This window comes from Procambarus clarkii, chromosome 63, assembly GCF_040958095.1.
Source record: "Procambarus clarkii isolate CNS0578487 chromosome 63, FALCON_Pclarkii_2.0, whole genome shotgun sequence".
Taxonomy (NCBI): Eukaryota; Metazoa; Arthropoda; class Malacostraca; order Decapoda; family Cambaridae; genus Procambarus; species Procambarus clarkii.
In genome coordinates, this window is record NC_091212.1 from 20,196,436 (window position 1) to 20,219,378 (window position 22,943).

Below are 22,943 nucleotides of genomic sequence, written 5' to 3' on the forward strand. Positions count from 1 at the left end.
AGTACCTGAGGGTGTAGGGAGGTAGCCGAGGGTGTTGGATAGTACCCGAGGGTGTAGGGAGGTGGCAGAGGGTGTTGGATAGTACCCGAGGGTGTAGGGAGGTGGCGGAGGGTGTTGGATAGTACCCGAGGGTGTAGGGAGGTGGCGGAGGGTGTTGGATAGTACCCGAGGGTGTAGGGAGGTGGCCAAGCGTGTTGGATAGTACCTGAGGATGTAGGAGGTGGCCGTGGGTGTTGGATAGTACCTGAGGGTGTTGGGAGGTGGCTGAGGGTGTTGGGAGGTGTTTGAGGGTGTTGGAAGGTGGCTGAGGGTGTTGGGAGGTGGCTGAGGGTGTTGGGAGGTGGCTGAGGGTGTTGGGAGGTGTTTGAGGGTGTTGGAAGGTGGCTGAGAGTGTTGGGAGGTGGCTGAGGGTGTTGGGAGGTGGCTGAGGGTGTTGGGAGGTGTTTGAGGGTGTTGGGAGGTGGCTGAGGGTGTTGGGAGATGGTTCAGGGTGTTGGGAGGTGGCTGAGGGTGTTGGGAGTTGTTTGAGGGTGATGGGAGGTGGCTGAGGGTGTTGGGAGGTGGCTGAGGGTGTTGGGAGTTGTTTGAGGGTGTTGGGAGGTGGCTGAGGGTGTTGGGAGGTGGCTGAGGGTGTTGGGGGTGGCCGAGGGTGTTGGAAGGTGGCTGAGGGTGTTGGGAGTTGTTTGAGGGTGTTGGGAGGTGGCTGAGGGTGTTGGGAAGTGGCTGAGGGTGTTGGGAGGTGGCTTAGGGTGTTGGGAGGTGGCTGAGGGTGTTGGGAGGTGTTTGAGGGTGTTGGAAGGTGGCTGAGAGTGTTGGGAGGTGGCTGAGGGTGTTGGGAGGTGGCGGAGAGTGTTGGGAGTTGTTTGAGGGTGTTGGGAGGTGGCTGAGGGTGTTGGGAGTTGTTTGAGAGTGTTGGGAGGTGGTTGAGGGTGATGGGAGGTGGCTGAGGGTGTTGGGAGGTGGCTGAGGGTGTTGGGAGGTGGCTGAGGGTGTTGGGAGGTGGCTGAGGGTGTTGGGAGTTGTTTGAGGGTGTTGGGAGGTGGCTGAGAGTGTTGGGAGTTGTTTGAGGGTGTTGGGAGGTGGCTGAGGGTGATGGGAGGTGGCTGAGGGTGTTCGGAGGTGGCTGAGGGTGTTGGGAGTTGTTTGAGGGTGTTTGGAGGTGGCTGAGGGTGTTGGAAGGTGGCTGAGGGTGTTCGGAAGTGGCCGAGGGTGTTGGGAGTTGGCCGAGGGTGTTGGGTGGTGGCCGAGGGTGTTGGGAGTTGGCCGAGGGTGTTGGGAGTTGGCCGAGGGTGTTGGGTGGTGGCCGAGGGTGTTGGGAGGTGGCCGAGGGTGTTGGGAGTTGGCCGAGGGTGTTGGGAGTTGGCCGAGGGTGTTGGGAGGTGGCCGAGGGTGTTGGGAGGTGTTTGAGGGTGTTGGGAGTTGGCCGAGGGTGTTGGGAGTTGGCCGAGGGTGTTGGGAGGTGGTCGAGGGTGTTGGGAGGTGGCCGAGGGTGTTGGGAGGTGGCCGTGAGTGTTGGGAGGTGGCGGAGGGTGTTGGGAGGTGGCCGAGGGTGTTAGGAGGTGGCCGAGGGTGTTGGGTGGTGGCCGAGGGTGTTGGGAGGTGGCCGAGGGTGTTGGGAGGTGGCGGAGGGTGTTGGGAGGTGGCCGAGGGTGTTGGGAGGTGGCCGTGGGTGTTGGGAGGTGGCGGAGGGTGTTGGGAGGTGGCCGAGGGTGTTGGGAGGTGGCCGAGGGTGTTGGGTGGTGGCCGAGGGTGATGGGAGGTGGCTGAGGGTGTTGGGAGGTGGCGGAGGGTGTTGGGAGGTGGCCGAGGGTGTTGGGAGGTGGCCGTGGGTGTTGGGAGGTGGCGGAGGGTGTTGGGAGGTGGCCGAGGGTGTTGGGAGGTGGCCGAGGGTGTTGGGTGGTGGCCGTGGGTGTTGGGAGGTGGCCGAGGGTGTTGGGAGGTGGCGGAGGGTGTTGGGAGGTGGCCGAGGGTGTTGGGAGGTGGCCGTGGGTGTTGGGAGGCGGCCGAGGGTGTTGGGAGGTGGCCGAGGGTGTTGGGAGGTGGCGGAGGGTGTTGGGAGGTGGCCGTGGGTGTTGGGAGGTGGCCGAGGGTGTTGGGAGTTGGCCGAGGGTGTTGGGAGGTGGCCGAGGGTGTTGGGAGGTGGCCGTGGGTGTTGGAAGGTGTCTGAAGGTGTTGGGAGGTGTCTGAGGGTGTTGGGAGGTGTCTGAAGGTGTTGGGAGGTGTCTGAGGGTGTTGGGAGGTGACCGAGTGTGTTGGGAGTTGTCTGAGGGTGTTGGGAGGTGGCCGAGGGTGTTGGGAGGTGGCTGAGGGTGTTGGGAGTTGTCTGAGGGTGTTGGGAGGTGGCTGAGGGTGTTGGGGGGTGGCCGAGGGTGTTGGAAGGTGGCTGAGGGTGTTGGGAGTTGTTTGAGGGTGTTGGGAGGTGGCTGAGGGTGTTGGGAAGTGGCTGAGGGTGTTGGGAGGTGGCTTAGGGTGTTGGGAGTTGTTTGAGGGTGTTGGGAGGTGGCGGAGAGTGTTGGGAGTTGTTTGAGGGTGTTGGGAGGTGGGTGAGGGTGTTGGGAGTTGTTTGAGAGAGTTGGGAGGTGGTTGAGGGTGATGGGAGGTGGCTGAGGGTGTTGGGAGGTGGCTGAGGGTGTTGGGAGGTGGCTGAGGGTGTTGGGAGGTGGCTGAGGGTGTTGGAAGTGGCTGAGGGTGTTGGGAGTTGTTTGAGGGTGTTGGGAGGTGGCTGAGAGTGTTGGGAGGTGGCTGAGGGTGTTGGGAGGTGGCTGAGGGTGTTGGGAGGTGGCTGAGGGTGTTGGGAGTTGTTTGAGGGTGTTGGGAGGTGGCTGAGGGTGTTCGGAGGTGGCTGAGGGTGTTGGGAGTTGTTTGAGGGTGTTTGGAGGTGGCTGAGGGTGTTGGAAGGTGGCTGAGGGTGTTCGGAAGTGGCCGAGGGTGTTGGGAGTTGGCCGAGGGTGTTGGGTGGTGGCCGAGGGTGTTGGGAGTTGGCCGAGGGTGTTGGGAGGTGGCCGAGGGTGTTGGGAGGTGGCCGATGGTGTTGGGAGTTGGCCGAGGGTGTTGGGTGGTGGCCGAGGGTGTTGGGAGGTGGCCGAGGGTGTTGGGAGTTGGCCGAGGGTGTTGGGAGTTGGCCGAGGGTGTTGGGAGGTGGCCGAGGGTGTTGGGAGGTGTTTGAGGGTGTTGGGAGTTGGCCGAGGGTGTTGGGAGTTGGCCGAGGGTGTTGGGAGGTGGTCGAGGGTGTTGGGAGGTGGTCGAGGGTGTTGGGAGGTGGCCGAGGGTGTTGGGAGGTGGCCGTGGGTGTTGGGAGGTGGCGGAGGGTGTTGGGAGGTGGCCGAGGGTGTTGGGAGGTGGCCGAGGGTGTTGGGTGGTGGCCGAGGGTGTTGGGAGGTGGCCGAGGGTGTTGGGAGGTGGCCGAGGGTGTTGGGAGGTGGCCGAGGGTGTTGGGTGGTGGCCGAGGGTGTTGGGAGGTGGCCGAGGGTGTTGGGAGGTGGCCGAGGGTGTTGGGAGGTAATCGAGAAAGTTAGGTGAATTAGTGTGTTTATTAATTTTCTGAAAATTTGGCTTTTTTAGTCAATACTCAGATTTATTGATCAAAAGATTTGTTTAAATCACTGCTATGCTACGAGAGATACGGTTTTGCATATATCAGATCCATATAATATTCAGTGTTGGGACGTTATTTTAATATCGTCATTTGCTTGGGAATTGAAATTTACTACATTAAAAATGACCGTTGTTGTGTTCTCAAATATGTGTCATAATCGTTGCAGGTGTAGGCGGGATTACCTGTGTTGCGCTGCTGCCATATTTCCGCAGAAGTCTCATAGTTTCGTGTTTTTAACCGCCACAAATTATGCACATCTTAATTGCCCTGGTATAATTTAGGCTATCGTACACTAGCTTGTGTGTTGCTAAGTTATATATGATATTTTTCTGGGTTACAGTGTACATTTTTGTGTACATCTTGGCCAGGTAATGAGAAGCAGAGCTCGGCGCGGAGCGACGGCGGCAGTTTGCCTTAGTCAGTCGTGAGTGGTGGACGTATTTATTTCCTCTTCTATTTTTCTTCAGTGAAATTTATTAAGTTATTCGAACGTACCGAAAAAGAACATTCATTCTCCTTATTACGACTTGTGTGTGATAATCAAAATGTCTTCTTCAACGAGTGATATACAGGATAAAGTAAGGGCAAATCTGTTTGTTAGTATACGAAGAAAGAAAGAGAAGTTGGAGACGTGCAGCTTGGAGAGGAAGACGGAAAAGAAGGCAACAGACGATAACTACTTCACCTTGAGACGTCAACGTTGGGTGAGTGTTATTGTGCTTTAAGGTCGCCTCGTTCCGGGTCATGTGTTCACGTGTTGGTATATTAGGATAAGTTTAGTAGTGTCGTCGACCACAGTTGTGTAGCGTGTGGTGCTCGGTACCCTCCACTCTGCTCTACTGTGTCCGCCAACATTACACACGCGAGTATCCTGCTTTCCTTTAATGTATATTAAGTATGATGATGCATGCATAAACATTATTCCCGTAGGTCATGGACTGCACTATTGCATCATACCGGTCATACTCCATCTTACACCTCCCAGGAATGTTTGCCATTTGAGCCGCACCGTAACTGTGCAATGTTTACGTACAATTATTACACAAAATTTTAATTTATATAAGAATTATAAAAACGCTAAAGAAAATACATTTGAACAAATATAAACTTTGTAATCTGGCCGTTAACTGCGCACGAAGAATTAAAAATAACCATTTTGGCTCAGAGTGCTGGAGTAGAATACCACTCATTTTGGCTGGTAGATACAAACTGTGAGAAACCCAGCAGTAGGCTAGTAATAATAGCTGTAGGCTAGTAATAATAGCTGTAGGCTAGTAGCAGAGAGGAAAGAGGATGTTAACCATTATAACAGATTGGGGAAAATAGCGACCAACACAAGCATATTATATGTCTAACCTACGCTTGAAACAGTGATCACGTGTCAGTTACCCAGTAATCTATTCCATAAATGAACAACTCTGCTCTTTCCAAGTCGTTGAGCACCACTCCCCCCCCGTCCCATCCCAAATCCTTAACCTTACCCCTTCCCAAGTCGTAATGACTTTGCGCTTTCCCCCTGATAGTTCCCCCTGCTCTTTCCAAACTAGTATTTACCCAGGTCTTTACAAAATTTTAGCTTGTCCAATATATATCCATAGTTTCGTGTTCTATTATGTTTAATGATTTACAACTTTTCCCTTATGGCCATTCATCCACTTACTACGAGAAGAGGCTAGAGACATTAAATATGTCAGAGGAGGAGATAGAAGAAAAGAGTCTATATGATCACTACGTACAACATAATAACGGGAATACAATTTATAAATTAGAATTCCCGAGACTTGTAATTTCAAGAACAAGAGGTCATAGATTTAAATTAAACAAACCTGCCGAAGAAATAAAACAAAATTCACTTTCGTTGAGTGGTAGACGATTAGAACAAGTTAGGTGAGAAAGTGGTGGAGGCCAAAACCGTCAGTAGTTAGTTATATGAGAGAGAACTGGGAAGATGGGACACCACGAGCGTGGCTCTCATCCTGTAACTACACTTAGGTAATTACCAAGTACCTTGCCCAAATCCAAGTGTAATTTCTCCATTACCATGCCCCTTGACCTTCGTAATGCCATTCGTGAGGCGCAATGTCACTCCACACGGTTTGTTTTACCAACATTTACTTGTCATTGTATAAATCTATAGGCAGCATAACTTGTTTTGAAGCTTATATTGTGAAAGTAAGGGTATCGTCGTGGATTTACTTTGACAAATACTTAAGTTAACACAAAGATTGAAACTGTGGCCTTAAGAGTCGTTTTAAGAAAGTCAACATGACACAGTATTCGTGCGCTTGACCACAACTTGTGACCGCTTTCACCTGATGGTTACCTTTGGTCGTGACACTATTTATTTTATTGTATTTATTTATTTATTTATTTACAATAAGGTACTTTGGGTTGTGAGAGTACATAACGTGGGTGTTCTTTCATTTTTGCATTTTAACACTAACACGCACAGCGTCTCGGGCAGGTCCTTAATGTAGCAAAGAAAGTAAGAGTATTTAAAAGTACATTGTAGCAAAATTTTAGTTCAACATAATATAAATTGATGGTATTGATTATACTGGGGCATTATAATTGGGTGGGTAGAACAGGATACATTGTGAGTGAAATTAGGTACTTTTTTAATTTTGAATAAAACATAGGTTGGACAATTAATTCATTAGGAAGCAAGTTCAGTAGACTTTAAATTGCATGGAGCGTTTGCACAGATTTAGTTTGACCCTAGGGATGTCAGACTTTGGGGTGTGGTGCTCGTGGGTTCTATTGCAGTTATCAAGGAAGTTTCAGATCAGGATTAGCATTTGGGAACAAGGTTTTGTACATGCAAATATTACAGGAGAACGTGTGGAACGATAGAATGTTCACCATGTTTAAAGATTTAAAAAAAGAGTGGCTGTGTGTTCTCTGAAAACACAATTTTATATAGTTCTGATAACAGATTTTGGGTGGGGTGGTGATGGGCTTAAGGTAGTTTGCAGTGGTTGAACTCTGTGCACAGATACCGTATGTTAGATAGGGAAAGATTACAGTAGTGAGTAGTATAGTGAAAGCAGAGTGGCGAAAATTATATCTGATTTTAGAGAATATCACGACAATTTGAGATTTTTTTTGACCATGTGTTGTATGTGGGTGGTGAAGTTTAGTCTCCATGTATAGGCCAAGGACCCTTCCATCATGGTTACATATTGGTCAGTATTGTCAATATTCTCCTCTATAACCTGTGAAACATTAACAAATAACATCGTTTATTCTTTAAAGTTTTTCGTGGATTAGTGCTTTTTTTATTACTACAGTTTATTTTATTGATCTGATTTAAACTTTTGTTTAGTTCACCTATTATGCACCCCATACCCATCCTGTGAGCGGCAGTGGAAAATGGTAGTGGCACATAATGGGTTTAGGAACTGAACCACCAAAATTAATTTAGCATAGCTCTGATTGGAACGTGGGCATACAGTAATTTATTTCTTGTCGGGTTTGTTAGTTTATAGTTTAATGGACTAAATTCTTCCGCCGCCTCTTCTGTCTTGGAAGACAGAAGAGTTAGGGGGAGACGTGATCACTACCTATAAAATTCTGAGAAGAATTGACAGGTTAGATAAGGATAGATTATTTAGCACGGGTTCACCAAGCATCACATTCACTCCTATCTTTTGCCACCTGCTCATGCCTGTGTTCCCTCTTGGGTGACTTAATGTTTACAGTCAGTCAACACGGGTGGTTCTTGCACAAGGGAACACAGGTGGAAACCCAACACCCAAATGAGCCACAGATACATTTCCTGATATACATGAGGGGCCACTAACACTAGTGGCCTCAACGAGGACAGGAAGCCGACGGCTTGTCGAAGGTCCCCTTCCCATTTGTCGTGATCTTTTACAGTTTGACTTCAAAATTTGACAGAATTTAACATTTACGGATTCGGCGGGAAGGTGGTTCGGTGGGTTTATAACAGTGTGGGTGAAAATGCATCTCATGTTCTAAGTCCTTCATTGTGGGTTAGGGAGACACCGTTGCTCCTTGTTTGTGTTACATCTGACCTATTGAAGAAATTGTCCGGGTTCTTCCGAATTGTTAGGCATTTTAAAAATTTCAATGAGGTGCGCCCTGTCATGCCTGGTTTGCAGTGATGTTAGCCCTGTGGCCCTCAACAGTTCCTGATAAGAGAGTTGACTTAGCTCTGGAATGATTTCTGTTGCGCGGTGTTGCACTTTCTCCAGAGCAGCTGCGTCTTTCTGTAGATGTGGTCTCCATGCTTTGATACAATAATCCAAATGGGGGCGCACCAGAAATTTATAAAATTGAATCACTACCTTCTTTCCTTGGCTCAACCACTTGGGCTGAACTGTAGAGCGACGGTCTCGCTTCATTCAGGTCGGCGTTCAATCCCCGACTGTCGACGTAGTTGGGCACCGTTCCTTTCCCCGTCCCATCCCAAAGCCTTAACCTGACCCCTTCCAAGTGCTATATAGTCTCAATGACTTGGCGCTTTCTCCTGATAGTTCCCTTCCCCATCCTTGGCATCAGAGGTATGCTTGATTATTTCGAGTGTTTTGACTGGTGGCCCAACCTGTTGTGCAACATTCAGCGAGGGGCGGAGTTTGACTCCAATGTCTTTTTCTTCATCAATCTGTTGTAATGAAATGTTATTAATTTGGTAGTTGTGGCGTGGGTTGCCATGCCCCACTTGCAGTCTTGCATTTGTCAATATCAAAAAGCATTTGCCAGTCCTCTTAACATTTGTGGAGTTCATGTAGATCTCTTTGTAAGGCTTCAGTGTCATTATCATTTCCCACTTTACCATAAATCTGTATTGTCTGGAAATTTGAGGTGGTTTGTAATGTTCTCATGTCATTGATGTATATGACAAGAAGGGTTGGCCCCAAATTGGACCCCTGTGGCATCCTTATTTATCCCTTACCACATTTCTCCAGTCGGGTTTATTCCCGTTTAGCACGACTGTTTTCTTTGTTTTAACCATTGTTTTATCCATTCTAGTGTTTTTCAATTTATTCCATATGCATGTAGTTTCCTTGCCAGTCATTCATGTGGTACCTTATTAGCAAAATTCATGTATACTACATCAACTGGAATTTCTTTGTTTGAGTAGCTGTTTACAGTTTCCAAAAATGTGAGCAGGTTTGTAAAGCAGGATTTATTTTTATCAACCCCACGTTGTGTTGATTTTACAAGAGTGTTCGCTGAAAGATGGTAAATGGTTCCCTCCCTGAGGATTCTCTCCATGAACTTGAACACTTAAGTATATTGTAAAATATATAGTACCCTTAGTGTATTGTATCACTTATATATAGTAGCACTTCCTACTGGTTGCACTTGGTAACTCTTCATACAAATTTATAAAGGCCTTGATGATATTAGTTACTGAAATTCTGGTAATTTAGATATGTAATAGGAATTGAAATATGGAGTACCACGGATGATTACAACCGGAACCAATGGTAACTTTCCAAGGAAATGCTACCCAGGGAACTTGTTAATTAGATCATACCCACCATCCTGCCTGTCCCGTAACTATGTCAGGCAATGAGGCAAGAAACATTGCTTGACTTGGAGAGTCCTCTTTTCTTACTATCATTAATTACAGATATCCAGATGATAAGAGGATCTAACAACTGACACAGACGGAAAGTTTAACATGAGATTATTGAGAATGAAATGATATTCACCAACTATAAATCCCTACTCTAACACTGGCAAAACGTTAAGAATATTTAGACATGGAAAAATACCATCAGAGATCATACACAATACCTTTTAATGTCCTGATCCACGACCTGGGTGAGTCTCCTGAGCCCCGCTTGGTGACCTGCAGCCCACACTGCCTCTTGTCCTCTAGCCCCTCACCACTCTCTCTCTTTCCTAACTATCATACAGGGGTATATATACAACCGAATCAGGAGGGGGGGGGGGTGGCGTTTTATACTGTTGTGGGCAAGTCTGGTGTGGACCTGTTCCCAGCTGATTCAGCCTACACGGGAAAAAGTGTTTTGCACACCTAAATAGTTGGTCAGCACATGAGGGCGTCAGCTTCCCCTGATGTGCAAAAAAGCACTCAAGATGTACCATTAAGTTGTTTGCCAAGACTATCAGGATTATTCATAGACAGGAAAAAGCTGACTAGAGAGGAGCCAGAAAATATTTCAATTAACTCTAGCAGAATCTGAGGTCACAGGCTGACCTTACCAGGACGTTCCCATGGTGAGTCATGGGTGTACTCTCTGGGAGTTACAAGCTTGCACATGTGTGATGTAGAAAGAACTTTTTCAACGTAAGGGTACTTAATAAATTGAATGCAATAAGAAGTGATGTAGTAGGGGTCGACTCCATACACTGTTTCAAATGTAGATATGATAGAGCCCAATAGGCTCAGGAAACTTGTACACCAGTAGATTGAAACAGCCGAAGCTCACCTAGTTGTGCTTGCGGGAGTTGAGTAACGACATATGATTTTAACGACATACGATTTAAGGGGATTTATAATAAACAGATTTTACGTTTAAAATGTGGTCATTAGTCTAGGTGTGTAGCAGAGTTTAATAAAACAGTTTAGACGAAAAGTGCAGGTTTCTCTTCCATCAAATACTCACATCAACATAAAATGGCAAGTACTGTACACAGTCAAAATAATTAAATTTACCATTTTCGGGTTTTGAATTCCCTATGAATATAGAGTATTTTTTAATATACTCATTTTCCATTTTTCGTTTTATAGCCTATGAAGGTATACTTCCACCATTGTGAGAGCCGTGTATTTCGGGCTTCGTAAAGCATAGTTTGTTGTTGGGCTTTGCTTAATTTGGTTGTTTGCTGGTCATGAATTATATGCATCATTTGGTCTCTACTGGTGACCGCTGCCGCATTGTCTGCAAGTTACAAACAAATCATATGGGAACAAAAATTAATAATTTGAATTTTAAATTGTAAATCAGCATTCACATAGAAATTGGCGATATTATTTTCTTAATATAAGTTTGCACAAGTGGTGTAATAAATGTTAGCAAGACGAGTGGATGGTATTGATTGATCTGATAATTGTCTACCAAAGTGGCAAATCACTGATAATGTTAGAGAACGTTTATATATTTTCGTGTGACCTCCAGATGTTTAGATACACCTCCAGAGGTTTAGATACACCTCCAGAGGTCTAGATACACCTCCAGAGGTCTAGATACACCTCCAGAGGTTTAGATACACCTCCAGAGGTCTAGATACACCTCCAGAGGTCTAGATACACCTCCAGAGGTCTAGATACACCTCCAGAGGTCTAGATACACCTCCAGAGGTCTAGATACACCTCCAGAGGTCTAGATACACCTCCAGAGGTCTAGATACACCTCCAGAGGTCTAGATACACCTCCAGAGGTCTAGATACACCTCCAGAGGTCTAGATACACCTCCAGAGGTCTAGATACACCTCCAGAGGTCTAGATACACCTCCAGAGGTCTAGATACACCTCCAGAGGTCTAGATACACCTCCAGAGGTCTAGATACACCTCCAGAGGTCTAGATACACCTCCAGAGGTCTAGATACACCTCCAGAGGTCTAGATACACCTCCAGAGGTCTAGATACACCTCCAGAGGTCTAGATACACCTCCAGAGGTTTAGATACACCTCCAGAGGTCTAGATACACCTCCAGAGGTCTAGATACACCTCCAGAGGTCTAGATACACCTCCAGAGGTCTAGATACACCTCCAGAGGTCTAGATACACCTCCAGAGGTCTAGATACACCTCCAGAGGTCTAGATACACCTCCAGAGGTCTAGATACACCTCCAGAGGTCTAGATACACCTCCAGAGGTCTAGATACACCTCCAGAGGTCTAGATACACCTCCAGAGGTCTAGATACACCTCCAGAGGTCTAGATACACCTCCAGAGGTCTAGATACACCTCCAGAGGTCTAGATACACCTCCAGAGGTCTAGATACACCTCCAGAGGTCTAGATACACCTCCAGAGGTCTAGATACACCTCCAGAGGTTTAGATACACCTCCAGAGGTTTAGATACACCTCCAGAGGTCTAGATACACCTCCAGAGGTCTAGATACACCTCCAGAGGTCTAGATACACCTCCAGAGGTTTAGATACACCTCCAGAGGTTTAGATACACCTCCAGAGGTTTAGATACACCTCCAGAGGTCTAGATACACCTCCAGAGGTTTAGATACACCTCCAGAGGTCTAGATACACCTCCAGAGGTCTAGATAGGTTACATATTGTAGTGCGTTGTTAGCCCTCCCCCCCCCCTCTCCTCCCTCCCCCCCCCCCGGAGGGGAGGGATTGAAACGTATGGAAGGCGATTGAATTGCATCATAGCCAAATCTAAATTACAAGTTTCGTATATTAAATTTGATGCGTCCTCAATGGAAAGGGAGAGAGATTAGTTATATTAGCATTGCAAGTTCTATGTTATGGTTTCTTTTCAGGCCCCCTAGAGTGCCTGAAAGTTGGTGTAGTGGTGGAGATAATGTGGCAGAGGTGGTGGTGGTGGTGGTGGTGGTGCTGGGTGTTCTGAGGCGGGAAGATGGGATGAAGGGGGAGGGGGAGGTGGGTGGCATTACAGTAATGTTATGCCGAGTAAGTTTATTTACATAGTATCTTGGCTGCAGGTTAAGTATATCATCAAATATTCCAGTATTCGGATAACATTTACAGAGTTTAGCATAGGAAAATACCACGGCTCCACAAGTTACTTATCACAATAGTGTAAGCGGGTATATCTTGAGGTTATCTTGATGCTTTCAGGGCTTTTAGTGTCCCCGCGGCCCGGTCCTTCACCAGGCCTCCACCCCCAGGAAGCAGCCCGTGACAGCTGATTAACTCCCAGGCACCTATTTTACTGCTAGGTAACAGGGACATCAGGGTGAAAGAAACTCTGCCCCTTGTTTCTCGCCAGCGCCCGGGATCGGGACCACAGGATCACGCGTCCAGTGTTCTGTCCGCTCAGCCGCCGGCTCACCCGGGTAAATTACGTTACGTAATTGAGAACACGGGCGCGCGCGCGCGCACACAAATATAAAAATGGCACTACAAATTTAAGAGGGAAATTGACGCAATTATTTTGAATCGAGGGATTCAAATCAATAGGTGCATTTATTACATATGGTTAAACACACGTGCCAGGTAAGAGACGCAACATGTTAACCGCGTTACTCGCCGGTGATAACGAGCGGAACACTGAGTGACGCTGACGACGGAGGCGGACCTCGCCACCACCACCCGACGCTGACGACGGAGGCGGACCTCGCCACCACCACCCGACGCTGACGACGGAGGCGGACCTCGCCACCACCACCCGACGCTGACGACGGAGGCGGACCTCGCCACCACCACCCGACGCTGACGACGGAGGCGGACCTCGCCACCACAACCCGACGCTGACGACGGAGGCGGACCTCGCCACCACAACCCGACGCTGACGACGGAGGCGGCCCTCGCCACCACAACCCGACGCACAACCTTCCACAACACGCCAAAGACATTCACTTATAAATGCACGGTCATTTATGAATAAAGTTTACAGAAAAATACAGGACATTGATTACATAGATGACAATAAGAGCACAGGACGTAAACATTGTCATTGTCAGAATCACAAACTTCATCCGTAACAACTTGTATAAATTATTACAATATTGGCAGGACTAAACATGTGTATAGCAGTCTAAAGTAAACTTACATTTTAGGCATAAAGCGAGTGATATTTAACTTACTATATGAAAGATACGCAGACGATGAGTCACAATAACGTGGCTGAAGATATGCTGACCAAACCACATAGCGGAAGATGAAGACACGACGTGCGTCCACTTGATGTGACGCACGACTATATAATGGTCCAGGACGGACCGACACGTCACGCCGTCGTGTCTTCATCTTGTGGTGTGGGGTTTGGTCATCACATAGAGATATATTGTGAAGACAGTAAAGTTTAACATGAGAGCGGGAAGACAAAAATATATTGGCACAACTTGCATCACAAAATTAGAACGATGAGACAATTAAAAGTAGATTAATATAAATATATTATGCCAGTCGTTAAAGATGTTTGCACCCCCTCAGCAGCAACATATTCTGGGGTTATTCCGGCTCAAAACAACTCTTAACACCCATGCTGCTCCTATAACATCCATGTGACTTTAATTGGACTCAGAATGACTACCAATAATCCATGTTTGTGGCAGTAGTTTTTCACGATTCCAAATATCCAGCGATTGTGTTATCCTGTCCTGTAGACCTGCTGCAGCGCCATTATATATATATATATATATATATATATATATATATATATATATATATATATATATATATATATATATATATGTTGTACCTAGTAGCCAGAACGTCGTACTCGGCCTGCTATGCAAGGCCCGATTTGCCTAATAAGCCAAGTTTTCCCGAATTAATATATTTTCTCTAATTTTTTTTCTTATGAAATGATAGCTACCCATTTCATTATGTATGAGGTCAATTTTTTTATTAGTTAAAATTAACGTAGATATATGACCGAACCTAACCAACCCTACCTAACCTATCCTATCTTTATAGGTTAGGTAGCCAAAAAAGTTTGGTTAGGTTAGGTAGTCGAAAAACAATTAATTCATGAAAACTTGGCTTATTAGGCAAATTGGGCCTTGCATAGTAGGCTGAGAAGTGCGTTCTGCTACTAGGTACGACATATATATATATATATATATATATATATATATATATATATATATATAATTATATATATGTCGTACCTAGTAGCCAGAACGCACTTCTCAGCCTACTATGCATGGCCCGATTTGCCTAATAAGCGAAGTTTTCATGAATTATTTGTTTTTCGACTACCTAACCTACCTAACCTAACCTAACCTAACTTTTTCAGCTACCTAACCTAACCTAACCTATGAAGATAGGTTAGGTTAGGTTAGGTAGGGTTGGTTAGGTTCGGTCATATATCTACGTTAATTTTAACTCCAATAAAAAAAAATTGACCTCATACATAGTGAAAAGGGTTGCTTTATCATTTCATAAGAAAAAAATTATAGTAAATATATTAATTCAGGAAAACTAGGCTTATTAGGCAAATCGGGCCTTGAATAGTAGGCTGAGAAGTGAGTTCTGGCTACTAGGTACGACATATATATATATATATATATATATATATATATATATATATATATATATATATATTATATATATAATCATTCTTAAGTTGTATTTCCTAATAAATAAGTTTATATATCTGGAGGAGTAGGAGTGGCCAGTGCTAAGCGATTGCTGAAAAAGTGTTGATTGAGTTAACTGGACGGACGATTCCTTTTGGACAAAAATATATCATAAGTTTGTGAATTCTTTCCTCCTGTGTGTGTATGAAGCTCAGACCAGGTAGGAGACTGGTTGATACCTGGTTGATGGGGTTCTGGGAGTTCTTCTACTCCCCAAGCCCGGCCCGAGGCCAGGCTTGACTTGTGAGAGTCTGGTCCACTAGGCTGGTGCTTGGAGCGGCCCGCAGGCCCACATACCCACCACAGCCCGGTTGGTCCGGCACTCCTTGGAGGAATAAATCTAGTTTCCTCTTGAAAATGTCCACGGTTGTTCCGGCAATATTTCTTATGCTTGCTGGGAGGACGTTGAACAACCGCGGACCTCTGATGTTTATACAGTGTTCTCTGATTGTTCTCTGATTGAAGACTACAATGAGTGCGAGGATGGACACCCAAGACACCTCTAGAATATTTCCTGCATTCACAATTAAGGTTACCAAGGTCTGCATTTTATAGGTTTCATAATTCACATCCATTCAAGCTTAGACATCGAATATTACAATACTTTACTTTCGAACAGGTAACAAGTTGGCTAAATTCACTAATGATGAAATGTTTGACTTTCAGGTCTTTAATAACACAAGACAAAATTATAAAAGGGTCCCTTTGTGTATATATTATATATACCCTAGATGCTTTTTAGTATACTTTACTGGAATATCTCTGCCTAGTAATGTAATTTGTGATCTCAATACAAAGAATCCTGCGGGTTGAAAGCAACCACAGCACAATGGCAGGATTCAATGTTAGTGTATTCTGCACAGTAGCTTTCTCATATATATATATATCAAGTTTTCCATAGCATGTTTGGTGGCCCCTGCGAGTATGGCTAGATCATCAACATGACGGAAAACATTGGCCATAGTATTGCTTATGAGACGGCCAGCTCTACTGACTCTTGACTCCATTTAACAATGGATCAAGATAGTAAACCAAATTGGACTAAGAACAATACCTTGCTTGATCCCATTTTTTTAGGGCGAAATTTTCCGAGGACATTACTCCATGTACAGATAATTTGCACATCTGATAAGATATATAAATATCTAGCGATGACAGGACATGTTTTTTCGCACTTCTCTGAAAAATTTGGTTTGTTCAACTTTGTTCAACAACGTCCAGAAACGCCTAACAGTTACCTTGAGTTGTAATACTGAAAAGTTTCCTCCTCTAAGAAATTATGAAGTGTTATTGAGTAACCAGTTCTGTACGCAAATTAAGTCAGATGTGTCGAATTCATCAGGTAGAAAGTCAACGAGTATATAATCAAATACTTTGTTTAATAGTGATTGTCAATAGTTATCAGATGAGGACATAAAAACTCGTCAGTTCTTTGGTGTGGGAGCAAGTGAAGAAGTGTTTATTACAGATGACGATGTACCATGGGAGTCTGTAAGACGGGTCATATAGTGTCAGCGTTCCATGTTTCAGGTTGTTAAAAGTTATTATAACTCCCATTTGTTTAGTACATCTTGTTACAGGTGTTAGAGGCAGTGTGCAGGTGTTAAACATCATGGGCAGGGTGTATGTAGGTGTCACAGCTGTTGCTAAATGTTTAAATCTGGTCTGTCCGGTATATACCACTGTTATACAACGTTGAATATTTATATTTTAATACATTACACATATTACAAGGCCTAGAGAAATTGTACACGGCGTTAGTTTCACTTTTGTATGAATTTTATTTTTCTAATTTCACAAAATTCATAACTTTTTCTTGAAAGGTTATATCCAACCTTTGATTTCAATATTATATTTCTTTCTTAATCCTCTTTATGGCTTGATGATATTGTGCTCTGGTGCTACGTAACCAAAGTAGATCTATTTTGGTATTCCCTAACGTGATCATTCCAGCTAGGCTCTCTTCTTCGTTTATTTGTTCCAGGAGGGATAATCTTCCCCCGACACCGGCATGATAGATGTCAGACGTCAGAGAGAATGTTCTGATGTAAATTACACTAAAAATTAGTGCAGGCAAAAGCGTCAGTTGGAATTTGAGTGGCGGTGTTGTGGGGCGAGGCTACGCGAGACACGCCGGAACACTACACAACTAACACACATTATCTCTCACAACTCTGTCCATCATCCTGTTTAGATGGTACCTATAATGACGATGTAGACCATCCTACCTCTATATGGACGTAATGGACAATTAGAAAGTAGAATTTGGTACTATTGAATTTGTGCAAACCGGAAAAAGTTTTGTATTTACGTAACTAATAAAACCTAATCAAACCATCCTAGGTATAATAAACTTTGAAGCCTAATATAGTACATATGTGCTATACTATGCTCTTAACATAGTATTTAAGTTTAAGAAGTATTTACGTTTTTAGCCTTATTTTTCCGTACTCTCAATAATTGTTTTGGTTTGAGAGAATGATCATCAAGGATATAAACAGATGTTACTCACTGATGTGAAACATTACAACCTAAACTCAGACTACATTCTCCACTTTACATGTGTTAAAATATTTGGAGGGTGTGTGTGACCATTCCTTACGTATGATATAAAGGATATTAACACACAAGGTATGTGGAATGTGAATTAAGCGTGCCATGATATGGTGGTGAATTACTCCTGTTGCGAAATTGAATGTAAACGTAATAACCTAGGTATTTACAGCGCTGGCCCAGTCCCCCCCCCTCCTCACCACACCCACAACTGCGCAGGCTCCCTCGACACCCCCCCAGGCTCCCTCGACACCCCCCCAGGCACCCTCGACACCCCCCCAGGCACCCTCGACACCCCCCAGGCTCCCTCGACACCCCCCCAGGCTCCCTCGACACCCCCCAGGCTCCCTCGACACCCCCCAGGCTCCCTCGACACCCCCCAGGCTCCCTCGACACCCTCCAGGCTCCCTCGACACCCCCCCAGGCACCCTCGACACCCCCCCAGGCACCCTCGACACCCCCCCAGGCTCCCTCGACACCCCCCCAGGCTCCCTCGACACCCCCCCAGGCTCCCTCGACACCCCCCCCAGGCTCCCTCGACACCCTCCAGGCTCCCTCGACACCCTCCAGGCTCCCTCGACACCCTCCAGGCACCCTCGACACCCTCCAGGCTCCCTCGACACCCCCCCCCCAGGCACCCTCGACACCCCCCCAGGCTCCCTCGACACCCCCCCAGGCTCCCTCGACACCCCCCAGGCTCCCTCGACACCCCCCAGGCACCCTCGACACCCCCCAGGCTCCCTCGACACCCCCCAGGCTCCCTCGACACCCCCCAGGCTCCCTCGACACCCCCCAGGCTCCCTCGACACCCCCCAGGCTCCCTAGACACCCCCCCAGGCTCCCTAGACACCCCCAGGCTCCCTCGACACCCCCCGGGCACCCTCGACACCCCCCAGGCACCCTCGACACCCCCCAGGCACCCTCGACACCCCCCCAGGCACCCTCGACACCCCCCCCAGGCACCCTCGACACCCCCCCCAGGCACCCTCGACACCCCCCCCCAGGCACCCTCGACACCCCCCCCCAGGCACCCTCGACACCCCCCCAGGCTCCCTCGACACCCCCCAGGCTCCCTCGACACCCCCCCAGGCTCCCTTGACACCCCCCCAGGCTCCCTCGACACCCCCAGGCTCCCTCGACACCCCCCAGGCTCCCTCGACACCCCCCAGGCTCCCTCGACACCCCCCAGGCACCCTCGACACACCCCAGGCACCCTCGACACACCCCAGGCACCCTCGACACACCCCAGGCACCCTCGACACACCCCAGGCACCCTCGACACACCCCAGGCACCCTCGACACACCCCAGGCACCCTCGACACCCCCCAGGCACCCTCGACACCCCCCAGGCACCCTCGACACCCTCCAGGCTCCCTCGACACCCCCCCAGGCACCCTCGACACCCCCCCCAGGCACCCTCGACACCCCCCCCCAGGCACCCTCGACACCCCCCCAGGCTCCCTCGACACCCCCCAGGCTCCCTCGACACCCCCCCAGGCTCCCTCGACACCCCCCCAGGCTCCCTCGACACCCCCCCAGGCTCCCTCGACACCCCCCAGGCTCCCTCGACACACCCCAGGCACCCTCGACACCCCCCCGGGCACCCTCGACACACCCCAGGCACACGCGGGAGCGAGAATATTTAACGGGGGCAACAGGTGGTGTAGGGAAGGTGGGGGAGGATGGTTCACACGCCAACCTTCACACCCTACCGTTATCTGTTGTGGTTATCAGCATGACTCTTAGCTAGCCACCAGCCTCTACCACTGCTCGCCTCACTCTAGGCATCGCCTCCTCTTTATACATCGCCAAAGTTATATGCTTCAGTCCTCAAAAAAATTATCGTTTTTTTGGGTTAATTAATGGAAGCGCCTCCGAGCCCAACTCCCATATTAGGGTAAGAGGCCTATGCCCTATGAACATCAGTTGTACTGAATTCAGCAACGCCAATTATTTTTCATCTGCTTGTTTAAAGGATCTGTTAACTAAATATTCGTACTGCTTATTCAATTTCTTTATTATGCACCTCATACCCATCCCGTGGGCGGTGGTGTAAAGGATTACAGAGGCACATAATCGGTTCAGGAACTGAACCCTCTAGTTCATTTAGCTAAGCGAATAACAATCTTTGGACGCTAGTTACAAAATGATTAATGTTGGATATACATGTACACATACTCATACATGTACATACATATATATATATATATATATATATATATATATATATATATATATATATATATATATATATATATATATATATATATATATATATATATGTCGTACCTAGTAGCCAGAACTCACTTCTCAGCCTACTATGCAAGGCCCGATTTGCCTAATAAGCCTAGTTTTCATGAATTAATGTGTTTTCGACTACCTAACCTACCTAACCTAACCTAACCTAACGTTTTCGGCTACCTAACCTAACCTAACCTATAAAGATAGGTTAGGTTAGGTTAGGTAGGGTTGGTTAGGTTCGGTCATATATCTACGTTAATTTTAACTCAAATAAAAAAAAATTGACATCAAACATAATGAAATGGGTAGCTTTATCATTTCATAAGAAAAAAATTAGAGAAAATATATTAATTCATGAAAACTTGGCTTATTAGGCAAATCGGGCCTTGCATAGTAGGCTGAGAAGTGCGTTCTGGCTACTAGGTACGACATATATATATATATATATATATATATATATATATATATATATATATATATATATATATATATATATATATATATATATATATATATATATATATATATATATATATATATATATATATATATATATATATATATATATATATATATATATATATATATATATATATATATATATATATATTGGTGTATACTGGCAGCAGGTTTTCTTTCAAACAGGTTTCATTGAATATGACCGCATATTCTGTATTTATTATTTTCTGGTTTAGGGCTTCTATCCCTCTAACTATTTTCTTAGCATCAGGGCTTAATTGAAATAGGAGTTCTCCAAAACTCATTTTCGTACTTTTAAGGTGAAGAAAAGAAGTGATTTACTATAGAGTGTATTCCACTTATTTGTATAATTTGCACGACGTTTCGAACCTCCATGGTTCATTCTCAAGTGAACAGATCTTACAATACTAGTTGATTTTATACCCGCATTAGGTCAGGTGATAATACAATGAAGGTGAAAACAATATATATATATATATATATATATATATATATATATATATATATATATATATATATATATATATATATATACGTATACATATGTACATACATATTTAATCGCCCACACAAACACACACATCAATAATCTTTTGTCACAAGTGATCAGCAAGAGGCTCACAAGTCACTATACAAGGCACTTTACATCTATAGTGAGTCACACAGTTACTAGTCTTGCTGCACACCCACCCAACTGGGCGGCAGCTTTACAGTCATGTGCATGCATTACCTACAGTAAGCAAATTTTGGATACTTCGCTAAGATTTCGGGCAGCACATCATTATGAATGTGAAGTACTTACACATTTCTTGGACACTATTGATGGTGTTATCTCTAAATTCCGCGAGTTTTTCACATTCCATTATACAGTATAATGACGCAAAGTATGCGAATAGTTCTGCTGACAGAGTTTACATTTTAGTCAAATCTACATCAACAGATGTTACAAATTCCCAGAGGTACTTGTAGCCGAGCCTAAGCCTAACAGTGGTAACATCTTGAAGTCTGCTAACCTTATTGGATGACCCATAGACGAGCGGTACTTCCTGCATGCTTAGCTCATAATTACATTATCCTTCAATATTTGCTAAATTAGAAACCGTTATGACCTGTACTTGGAAACTGTTATTTGTTGTATTTTTTAAGGTACAGCACAGGTGCTCTCTATATAGTGGATATATATTTTAAGCTTTGATAACGAGTATATTGAGATGGCTATTGTAGAGATTTGTCGGGTGTAGGTGATGGCGAGGATATCTTCTTGCTTTATTGCATGTACATATTGTATTGTTTTAAATGAGACAAAAAATGTTTTAGCACCATGTTCCATTAGGCACAAATAGATTAACTAGGCTGCAGTTCAAAGGCTGGAGAGTTGAGGCTACGAGGTCTGGTGAGAGTACATTAGGAGTAACAAGAGTAGAGTTAAACGCTGCGTGTAACCCCTTCACCGCAGGAAGGGTATCGAATTCATAATAAACTAATTATAGTAGGTTATGAAGGCGAAGAATGCTTGTAACTGCAATGGTGATGTTGCATAATATGTAATACAATAATTACGCCCAGTAACACTGTACAGGTGAGTGGAATACTACATTCAAAAAGCACGGTCACCACTTGCATTTTCGGCCTTCCTAAATTCAAAGCGTTGGCATATTTAATTTTCTTAAAAGTTCTCTTACAATCAAGCATTGAAAAAACCTTTGGTGATAAGGCAAACGTGGAAACCCAGGGCCTACCCAATCAAAAATTGGAAAGTGTCCATCACAAGTTAAACATAGAAAATTGCCCTGAAAACGCTGGTACCAGAGCTCTATACCTATTATGTCAACCTATCCTCGTGTTTAGATAGTACTTTTTGTAATTGTGTACCATAGTACAAATATTGACGTACTAAGCAATTATATATTAGAATTTTGTACTATTCACTTATGCTTGTACAGCCACTAGTACGCATAGCGTTTCGGGCAAGTCCCTGGAATACGACCCCCACGAAGAATCGTTTTTACAACCAAATACCCATTTTACTGTTGAGTTAAACAGAGGCTACAGTTAAGGATTTGCACCCAGTAAATCCTCCCCCACTAGGATACGAACCCATGACAAAGCGCTCGCAGAACGCCAGGCGAGTATCTTACCACTTACATTATTCCTAGTCCTAGGAATATTTAGGTTTAGGCACACATTTTTAGCGTATTAGGCCTCAGATAGCGTGTATTAGGCTATTTAATTAAATTTAATTACTCCTAGGCATATATATGTACCATATTAGATCCAAGATAATGTGTCTTACTAGTAAGCCGAGCTGCTAGGAGAGGTTTGGCCAGGCCTTGTATTTGTTGTTGTTGTTTAAAGTTTCCAATTTGTCCAAATTGAAGAATACCATAGCCAACTTTCTGGTAATCCATTGGTACTTTCGAGCAAATAATTATAAATACTTTCATGTTAGGAGGATGGGCTGGTTGCAAGAGTCCTGTGGTAAACCTAGGGACTACGTCGCCCTACATTCTTATTCAGTCAACATTGTCGCGCTCTCTTGCGAGATTGCATAGTTTTACATTTTATGACTATAAAGTAATATGAATTATAGGTAGATTTTTGTCCATTCTGCGCTTAGAATGCTTGAAACTTGAATTATCTGCTAAATATTGAAAGATTTTACGCAATAAAAGCTCAACTCAAAAATTGAAATATATATTTTACATAACTTTATTATTAAAAGTTATTATAAATTATAAAGTTCTAAAACGCATTCTCAGTACAAATGCCTTGAAATTTGACGGTTTAAATTTTTGACAATTTGAGTCCGTTATCGCGTCTGCGGCCAGATGGCGCCTGG

The 22,943-nt window shown here is 45.2% G+C and overlaps 1 protein-coding gene across 1 annotated transcript in view; it reads left to right on the plus strand.

Annotated features, from left to right (window-relative positions):
• Positions 1–4,003: 4,003 nt before the first annotated feature.
• Positions 4,004–22,943, plus strand: part of Rhp (GTP-Rho-binding protein rhophilin) — a 319,468-nt gene continuing 300,528 nt past the window's right edge. Inside the window, exon 1 of the mRNA XM_069308794.1 lies at positions 4,004–4,299. Coding sequence (XP_069164895.1) covers positions 4,141–4,299 — 159 coding nt within the window. The 5' untranslated portion in view covers positions 4,004–4,140. The remainder of the gene's footprint in view (positions 4,300–22,943) is intronic.